The sequence below is a fragment of the Echinops telfairi genome, unplaced genomic scaffold (assembly GCF_000313985.2).
Source record: "Echinops telfairi isolate 266 unplaced genomic scaffold, ASM31398v2 ScPeMD7_7423;HRSCAF=8461, whole genome shotgun sequence".
NCBI lineage: Eukaryota > Metazoa > Chordata > Mammalia > Afrosoricida > Tenrecidae > Echinops > Echinops telfairi.
In genome coordinates, this window is record NW_022111323.1 from 4,131,196 (window position 1) to 4,141,766 (window position 10,571).

At 41.7% G+C, this 10,571-nt stretch overlaps 1 protein-coding gene across 1 annotated transcript; it reads right to left on the reverse strand.

Moving 5' to 3' along the window:
* Positions 1–7,891: 7,891 nt before the first annotated feature.
* Positions 7,892–9,210, reverse strand: ASB12 (ankyrin repeat and SOCS box containing 12). Its single transcript, XM_004715443.2, has 2 exons — positions 8,415–9,210; positions 7,892–8,025 (listed from the first exon to the last, which is right to left on the reverse strand). Exons 1-2 carry the CDS (start codon positions 9,208–9,210, stop codon positions 7,892–7,894), a joined length of 930 nt encoding a protein of 309 aa, XP_004715500.1.
* Positions 9,211–10,571: the final 1,361 nt, after the last annotated feature.

The following is a 10,571-nucleotide window of genomic DNA, read 5'->3' on the forward strand; positions in this document are numbered from 1 at the left end:
AATGAATTGTGAACAATGTAACCAATTTCACTGAACAATTTGTGTAGAAATTGTTAAATGAGGACCTAAACTTCATCAAAAGCATAGTAAAATATTATTTAAAATGAACAAAAGAGACAATTTCAGCATCAAATCTCCTATATTAGTCTGTGATCTAAGTAAATCATATTGGGTGGGGAAGAGAAGTTGACACTAGTGTGGTTTTTAAAAAAATAACTATTTTATTCACATATTATACAATTCAGTGGTTCAAGTATATTAGAAAGAGTTGTGGACTCATCACCACAACCAAATTTAGAATATTTTCTATTTGTACTCATTATTATTATCTCCACTTCTCCCCACAACCTCCCCTGCCATACCCCCTGCCCCCCAAAAAACAAGCATTACTGTTAAAACTATAAAGCTACTGTTTCTATAGATTTACCTATCCTGGTGTGCTAGTTACATAATCTGGTGTCAACTTATGGAGGGGTGGAGTCTAGCCCGTCAATCAGGTCCCAGTTTGATGACCTCATTTGGAGGTGCATGGAGATAAATAGCTTGCTGGAGGTGAGACACGCATATACTTGTGTGAGACATTCCTGTTGGCAAGCCACATGGAACTATGCTGATAGAGCCAGAGCCCTGAAGTTGGAGGAGCCACATGGAGGCCCATGCCAGTGCTGAGACACTTCCACCACCACTTGATCCACAAGACTTTCCACCCACTGGCTAGTGATCTTCCTTCATCCAGCATCATTGCATGGCTATGTGAGTCTAATGAGGAATGTATGGACTAGGATAGACATATGGGGTAATATCAGACTTATGGAACTTGATCTGGATTGAGCTGTGATATTTTCTGTGGTAATTACATAATCTGTTGTCAATTTGAGACTCAAGAGTGAAGGGGTAGAATTTAGCCTGTTGATCAGATCACAGCTTGATGACCTCATTTGGAGGTGCTGAGGAGATAAATAGCTCTCTGGAGGAGGGATAGAGGCAGACTCCCTGAGAGACTCTCTGTTGACAAGCCATATGGATACAGGCTTATATGGTAGCCAGAGCCTCAGGACGGAACCACATGGAGACCGCTGCCAGCACTGAGATGCTTCCACCGCTCCTGGATCCACAAGACTTTCCACCTACTGGTCAGTGATTGTTCTGCATTTGGCATCATTGCGTGTGTTTCATGAGTCTGAAGAGGAATTTATAGATTGGCATCAAACATATCGACTAATACCAGACTTATTGACTTGATCTGGACTGGGCTGGGATGTCTTCACAATATTCAAGCTCTTGTATATAAACCTCTTTCTTATATACATATGAGTGACTATGAATTTGTTTCTCTAGGCTACCCAGACTAACACATCTGGATTTCATATACCAAAAAATCCCAAAAAATACCAAACAACAACAATAATAGAAAACAGAGAAAATTTTCAATTGAAAAGAAAGCAAAAAATAATTAAAAACAACTGGAACAAATTTAAAATGAGTCTAAAAGGAGAGAAAATGATAAGGTGTCCACTTTTAACCAACTACATCTACATTATTCCACTTTCAAATAAACTTTCTGTTAGCAAGGCACATTTCTGTTGAATGGTTAGAGGGAACTTACTGGAGGCTTAATCCATGTGGGGAAACTGCAAATGGATTTGGGGCTTTCATGTTATTCATAGCCTTCTGCATGGGAATCAGAATGCTCCTATCACCACTCTTACTCAGCATCATGGCAGAGGTCTTAATCAGCAACATTAGGAAACAAAAAAATTAAGGGAATTGAATTGAGCAAAGAAGAAGTAAAACTCTTACTATTTGCTGATGATATGATTTTATATGTAGAAAATCCCAAAGACCTCATAAAAAGATTGGTAGAAACAATTGAGAGGTTGTGTAAAGTAGCAGGATACAAGATTAACAAACAGAAATCAATTGGATTCCTGTGTACCAGAGAAGAGAACTCTGAAAATGACATCAAGAAAACAAAGCCACTTAAAATAGTCACAGAAAGGACGAATCTTGCCTTTGTGCTTGCTATTCCCTCATCTTACAATGAATGTTTGAATATTAGCATGGTTTACTCCTTCACTGTCTTCAGCTGGGTTTTCTAGAGAAGCAAAACCACTAAAGTTTATATATATGTGAGAGAGAGAGAACATGAAAGTGTGCACTTTTCCTCAAGGAAATGGCTCACACAATTGTAGAGACTGACAAGTTCCAAGTCCACGGATCAGATATCAGGCTGGAAGCTTCTCCTGACTCATGGAATTGCAGAGGCTGTGGGTGAACCTAGGATCAGCAAGTCAGATGTCAAGCTATTGGCTGCAGAAGAAGATGAATCTAAAGCTGGTGAGTTAGTTAATTGTGCCAACCTGGCCGATAATCACTTGTGGGGCTAATTGAAAGGCAGAGGGATAAATGGGTGGTGAGCCTCGCCTTTCTAGTTCTCGGGTCTCTTGCTTTGTGATGGTCGCACCAGGGTGCAGCTGCCTTAGCAGTTCCCTGCTTCAGCTTGCAAGATTGACTTCCTACAAGACATCCCTAAGGAGAAGCTACATGGACCTATCCCAATGCAGCCCTGGGTGCTGGAGCAGCCATGTGGAGACCCCTGCTAGTGCTGAGATGCTTGTTCGTTCACTGACTCAGCTTTCCTCCTGCAGTCGGCATCATTGCCTCTGTTTTGTGAGGTGGAGGACTTTGTGGACTGGTGTTGGGTTAATGGGTTAATGTTGGACTTGTGGGCTTGGGCAGCATTGGGTTGGGATGTTTTCATGATGCACATTTTCTTTACATAAAACTCTCTTATACATGAGTTGCTATGAATTTGTTTCTCCAAAGTACCCAGACTAACCCAGCTGGTAAGTAACATGGCAAGCTGATGATTACCAGGATTGGCAGCCAAAATGGCAGGGTGCTGGCTAAAGTCCAAAGAACAAAGGTCAAGAAGTTTTGAATGAGCTCCACATGTTGGAAGCAGGCCTCACCCCTGAGGAAACATCCTTTCAATTGATCGGCTGCTCATAGCCGATATCATCATGCAGTTGATTATATTACATGATATCTTATCATGGTAGATGGCTATATGTTAATAGCCAAGTCACCAAGAACTCAAGCCCAGCAAAGTTGACACATAGCGTTAACTATCAAATTCACCTTCCTTCAATTCTCTGAGCAAATGTTACCTTATTAGTAAAACCTTCCTTGGATATTTCCCCTACCTTAGCTTTCTAATCCTTAATCAGGCTCTTTATTTTATATGTAGCATTTACTACCTCCTGGTATTATTTTTCACTTTGAATTTTAAAATTGTTTGTTTTCCATCTTGATAACTCATGAGGGCCAATAGGCAATGAAAAAATATAAATATATAAATAAAATATACAGTATGTCAGATGGTGATAAATATTTTGGAGAAAAATAGAGCAGGGAAGGAATATAAAGGAGTACTATAGGAGAGTAGTGGTAGTTAGATGATATTATATCAACTAGATATTCCTAGATAGAGGTACAGTCAAACCTGTCAATGAAGTTGCAGCCTGATGATTCTTTGATGGCACAAGCATGAGTGTGGGGGGAGGTCAGGTGGGCTGGCATTTCCCCCCCTGAGGGCCATCAGTTGCCCGGCTGCACTAGCCCTACTCCCTGCTGCTAGAGACAATGGGTTACCTCTCTCTGGAGCCTAAGGCCATTAGTTTGGTTCCTATGGGCGGAGTTCACAACCGACTGATAATGATTCCTATGCAGACCCAAAGTCAAGTTAAGCTACTACCAGAAATCTAGGATCTGCCCATCTTGCCGCATGTACACCCCCAATCCCACCTCCTTCTGTAGCGCGTATGTCCCTAGATCACCCCCTTCCATCACTGTAATACCTGTAGCACAACCCTTTCCTGTGATGTATGTCTTCTCCTATAATGTGGGGGCTTGCACGTCCCCAAAGTCCCCAGTATAAAAGATTAGGGAGCATTAAAGTTCGCTCTCCCTCCACGTGGATTACCAAGCGGGGCTGAGGTGAGCATGCTACTATGAAATGTGTGTGACTTCATTTATTTCTATATATCTCTTTTATCTCTCATGCTCTCTATAACTTTACTATAATATTTACTTATTATCGCTGTACGTACAATTGCGCCTACCAAACCCGTAGTGATTGTGTTAGAAGCTGGCTTCTTCTGGCACATGAGAAACTAGGAACTGCTGTCTTTCCACCTTCAACTTCCTGCTTACTGGTTGCCAGAGCCCTATGAGTTGCCAGAGCCCTGTCATGTTTCCATTGACCTTGGATCCACACAACTCTGCAACCTCCGACCTGTGATCTTTCTGCATTCTGCGTCATTACATGTGGCTGCATGTCCCATAAGAGGGACTTATGGACTGTTATGGAACTTATGGACTTGAATTGAACTGGGCTGGAACACTCTTGATATGTAATTACTTCTTGATATAAAACTCTTTCTTACACATAGATGCATGTCACTGCATTTGTTTCTCTAGTCAATCTGTTCTAATACAGGGTTACTGTTTTAAACAGGGTAGTTGGGGTTGGCCTCACTGAGAAGGTGACATTTGAGCAAAGAGCAAGGGAACTGAGGGAATCACTAGGCTATCTAGAGAAATTGCATTCCAGGCAGAGAACAGTAAGTACAAAAGTTCTGAGGTAAGAACATGCTGAAATGTTAGAGCTAGTGAAGCTAGAACAGAGGGAAGAGTGATAGGAGATATAGGTAGAGAAGTAAAGGGGGAAAAGATTGTGTAAGGTTTGGTGGACCATTTTAAAGACTTTAGACTTTGCAGGATTCTGAGATGAGGAGTGAGATGATCGGATGTAAATGTGTGTGAAGTTGCAGGGAAAAGGGAAGAAGCTGAGAGACTAGGAATGATATCCTTCAATGATCCAGGTAAAACATAATGGTGGTTCACACAAGAGTGGAAGCAGTGGATTTGGTAAGAAGTAACTGAATTCAAGATATATGTATTATTACTGAATGTTTTTTCCACTCTGTGGATTTTCTGTTGACTCTTTTGATGAAGTCTTTTGTTGTACATAAATGTCATATTGTTGGTAGGTCCCAATTCTTTATTTTGTCTTCTATCATGTAAATATTTTTCATTATGTTTGGTAGTGTGCTTATTATGCCTTGTATTAAGGTCCTTAAGTTAGTTTTATTTCCTTGATGGTCTTAATAATTGTGCAATTTATATTTAGGTCTTTGAGCTATCTTGAATTTGTTTTGTGCATGGTACGAAGTATTTTTGGCAGAAGATCTATTTTTTCAAGCACCATTTGTTGAAGAGGGCATCCCCTTCTCTTTTAATGTACATTGGGCCTTTTCATTTCATTTGTTTGGTTCTATATTAAAAATTAGGGGTTTAGAGGTACTTGGTTGTATTTGAGTTCTCAATTCTAATCCACTGGTTTTCATATTCATCACTGTACCAGTACCAGGCTCTTTTGATTACCATGGTATGTAGTAGGCTTAAAGCACTGGTAATGAAAGGCCTCCTACCCTGTTTTTAATTTTAATGTTTTATTTATCCTAGGTTTCTTTCCCTTTACATATAAAGCTGGTGAGTAGTTTTTCTATTTCTCTCAAAAAATGTGGTAGGGTTTGGATCAGAAATGCATTGAATTAGTGAAGTAATTTTGGTAATATTAATATTTTCACAATATTTAGGTTGTCCATCTATGGTCATGGTAACTTGTTCCATTTGAGTAAGCTTCTTTTGTGTTTTTTAGTCTTTTTAAAAAAATCATTTTACTCGGGGCTCGTACAACTCATCACAATCCATACATACATACATCGTGTCAAGCACATTTGTACATTTGTTGCCATCTTCATTCTCAAAACATTTTCTTTCTACTTGAGTCCTTGGTATCCGCTCCTCATTTTCCCTTCCCTCCCTGTCCCCTCATGTCCTGCCCCCCTCTCCCTCATGAACCCTTGATGATTTATAAATTATTAGTTTGTCATCTCTTACACTGTCCGATGTCTCCCTTCACCCACTTTTCTATTGCCTGTCCCCCAGAGAGGGGGTTATATGTAGATCCTTGTGATCGGGTCCCCCTTTCTACCCCACCTTGCCTCCACTCTCCTGGTATCGCCACTCTCACCACTGATCTTGAGAGTGAAACCCAGGTTTTACTGGCCTTTTAAAATGATTGATCATATTTCTTAAAGGAGTATTTTGTTTTCTTGGTATAAGTCTTTTGTTTCTTGGGTAAGATGTATTCCTAAATATTTTATCTCATGCTTCTTGAGGATAAACAGTTGTCATATTTTCTAAATAGTCTAAGAATGAGAGTCCTGATACCAAGATGGCCAGCATCACAGAAATACACATTTTCTCACTTTCCTTCCCAAAGTCTTCTAGGTACTAGCCCCTAGAAGGAATGAGTGCAGTGAGAGAGAGCAGAAGCAAGTCTGTCCAAGACCCTATTATCTCCTTCATGATGCAGGAGGCTGTCAGGGAAGGTCTCAGAAAAAGCTCTCAGCGTTTCAAGTTCTTCTGTGTACAGATTAGCTGGGTTCTTCTCCATTTTTCCTATGTCCTTTTGACTGATCACCCTCATACCCACCCACAGATATTCAAAGACATACAAGAAGGTATTGTGGAAGGATGAAGATTTGGCAAAATGAAGGTGCCTGGATTTGAGTGGATGTCTGTTGACTCAGGGTTTCTTTTCCTGCAGATCCATTTACAGCCCTCTGTTTCACACCACAGGGGAAATGACACCTGCAGGCTGTTTTTCTCAGACTCTAGTCAATCATCTATGACTGTACTGGTTAGAGTAGCATACAAATGGAGAAGCCTCCTCCTTTTCTTTCTTGGAGAGAGGTGTTGCTACTGTGTCTCCTGCTCTCAACATAATTCTGATGTCCACTAAGTGGTCCCACTTCGTGGCTCAGGTCATACCAATTCCTCCCACTGTCTTTTAATCCCTCACTTTCCTCTGGCTCTTAATTGGAAGGGGATTGATTTCTTCAGGTTTAATCTCCCAAGCTCTTATTAGTGGACTTCTAGTTTCCCCCAATGGGAGATACTAGAAGCATACTGGAGGGCAGGGATGATGAAAAGGAAGTAATTTTTCCCCTCTAGTTTCATCAATTTTTTCAGCAGAATCTTTTATTTTCCTATAGTTGAAGCTCTACTGGACAGGCCCATGATTCTGGTTTTCAAGAAAACCCTGTCACTGATTCTTTAAATGCTGTGTCCTGGAGCTAGTGTTGGTTGTTGTGTTTGTCTTCTCAGCCTATCACTTATGTAGCCAATTACTAATCTGCATAAAATTTTCTACTACAATTATTTTGTACATTGTTTTCCCAGTTGCACATTGACTATAGACTACATTGGTGTTAATGCTGTTTATGTTAATGCATTGGTGTTAATGCTATTATTGTTAATTCAAGGTAAGTGAATGGGGTTGGGGTTCTTCTGGGGCACTTGATTCAAAATAATAGGGGCTCAGGTATAGCTCCTGATTTGGGAAGGTACAGGGCTTGGCAAGCTGACGCTGCCTTCTAACCACTCAGCTTCTTCAGGACCTTGCTTCTATGGCAACTCTAAAATCTCTAGAGAATCTTGGCTAAGAAGGTATGGGCTATTGGGTTTGTGTCCTCCTTTACTTTATTAGTGTCCAGGACTCTTGTACCTGTCAGAGCAGACCTTTATAATCATTTTCCATAACCAACTGTACCCCTTTGTCAACAATACCCCCCCACACGTACACACATATCCTCAAAAGAGACAACAATCATTAGAATTTATTTTATGAAGACTTTTATTGAGGAGGATAATGCAAAAGAGCAGCTCCAGATAGGTGGGTGGAGCTATCGTGCCCTCCAGCTACGTGGGTCCCAGGTGGTTTTTGAAGGCATCATGGCATTCTGGGAAGGCTCCAAGATTACAGTTGGTGTTTGAGGTAGCTGATCAACATAGGGGGAATATCCAGCTGGTTGGTGGCGTGTGGCTTGCCAGCTTGGCACAGGGCTCTGCAGATTACTAAACGGGCTTGTGATAGTAGTGACCGTGGGGTAGCTAGAGTAATGAGAAAAAAGTCATGAGGAGCAGTCCTTAGTGTAAGCTCCCACCCCTAATTTCCCTCTCCCTTCTCAGAAATATCTCTCACACTGCCCCAACATATGGTACTAAGGATACACTGAAACCCAGAGGGGACTTGTTCAAGGTCACACAGTATTGGCAAATTCATGATCATTATCTGGGCTAATTTTAACACCCATCTTTTCTTAGTGACCCTCTCCTAACATGGAATATGCAACCTCTTCTTCACCTGGATCCTAGAAAATGGAGGAAAATGATGTGTTCTCCAATTTATCCCCAAAAGATTGGCTTTGGAGGAGGTTGATACAGAGCCCTAGGACCCCTAACACAGGAAGCTTTATAGGGTTGTTCTGCTTACTACTCACCTCGGGCCTGTAGCAGCAGTGCAACACCTTTATCATCTTGTGAGGTCAGGTCCAAAGAGAGAGATGGAAGGTAGATGTTAGCACCAAAATCAATTAACAGCTGGATGTACTCTGGTTCACAATTATGGTGAAGACAGATTTCAAGAAGGGTGCGAGGCTGTGGGACATGGGCCAAAAGGTACTGATCTGTGCAGTTGTAGTCAGGGTTTGCCCCATGGAGCAAAAGCAGACGGAAACAGTCAAGGTGCCCATAGACTGCAGCCAAATATAGGGGACCAGAACATGAAGCTACGTTTGATGCCCAGACTGGTAGTTTAGCCTTGACATTGACCTCTGCTCCATGGCCTAGGAGCTCCTCTAGGATGGTGATGGCACCATCACGGGCAGCTGTGAGCACGGGAGAGCAGTTGTTGTAGATACTACCACCAGGACAAGCTCCAGCTTCCAAAAGCACACGCACACAGTCCACGTGGCCATGACTGACAGCAGTAAAAAGAGGTGTTTGTGCCTTGACATCCAGGCTGTCGACATCAGCACCATGTGCCAGGAGGACCTGCAAACAGCTCAGGTGGCCATAAGCTGCGGCCAAACGTAAGGGTGTACCAGGAACACCCCAGCCACTCCTGCTGTTTATAAAACGTTTGTAACGTTCCTGGCACAAAAGCAGGTCCAGTGTCTGGAAGTCATTGTTATATACTGCCTGGTTGAGAGCCAGCTTCTCCCCAGTGTCTGTGCCCTCCTCCTCCTTGTCCGGCTGCAGGAGGGAGAAGATCTTGTTGATGTCCATGAGGTTCATCTTGGCTGGATGGAGCAGAAATAGTTTTATTATGAGCAGGAAGATATGCCAGATCTGTGAGTGACAAAAAAAACCCAACAGAAATAAAGGAGAGAGTCTGAGGGTTCCCATCAAAGGCCCGGATGGCAAATAACGTAAACCCTTACCCTTATACCAGGCTTACTGATTGAACAAAAATTGGTAGAACTCCCAGGACTATGGTCTTAAGTCATCCTGTCCTGTAGTCTGAAAGTGAAATTTCTATGGGCCAATTTTCAGCCAAAATAATATTCAGGTTTATAAGGTGAACAATAATATTAGGGAAGTATACACAACTTAGAATAATCAACTATTTGAGATTAAGATGGCAACATTTACCCAAGAACAAAATTAAGACAGGTTAGAAAAGGAAGAATGGAAACAGGAAGCACATAGAAAGTGGGATAAGATGTTCCATTGTAGGTATGACAATCAATGACACGAAACTATATATGTATGACTTGTTGAATGGAAAATTGACCTGCTTTATAAACTCTCACCAAATTCATAATAAAAGTTAAGAAAAAAAGAAAACAATGAAGCCTTCACAAGCAGCATGGTTTCCAATAGGTTCCCTACTTCTGACTCGCACTGCCACTGCCTTATTACAGGCCCAGAGACGGGTGCCCTTACAGGTCAGGACACTTCACAAGTGGTGCCTTTGCATATGCTGTTCTGCCTGACCCTCAAACTCGTGCTCCTATGAATCCTTCTCTAATCTCCTTTCCCTACTCAAGGATTCCAAATGATTGCATGCAGATTTCAGCTATAAATTATTACATGCCCCCTTATCTGTGCTCTCTTGGTGTGTGCAATCTAGGGTGAGGACCCTGCATCTATCTTGTAATGCTCCATCCCCAATACAGTCTCTGCATCATAGCTAGGAATTTGGATACTCAGTTCATAATATATAGATTAATTAGGTATATATGGACTGGCAGTTGCTAGGCCAACAGAACACTGATCTCTGGTGTCAAGCTGTCATCCCTGAGCATTCTGACATCACTGTAAGGTAAGCCCTCAATGCCACCTCACAGCTTGTTAGATAAAGTGCAACCTCTTCATAGCTTTTCATAATCTGATTAAATCTCCCTCTTCCAAATCTTCTAGGATAGTCTCTGTATTAGTCTGGGTACATTAGAGAAACAAATCCACAGAAACTCATGTATAAAAGAGAGGTTAAGTGTACATCAAGAAAACATCCCAACTCAGTGCTGCCCAAGCCCACAAGTCCAACATTAATCCATATGTCTGACACCAATCCACAAAGTCCTCCTCCATCTCACAAAACACATGCAATGATGCAGACTGCAGGAGGAAAGCCGAATCAGTGAACGTGTAAG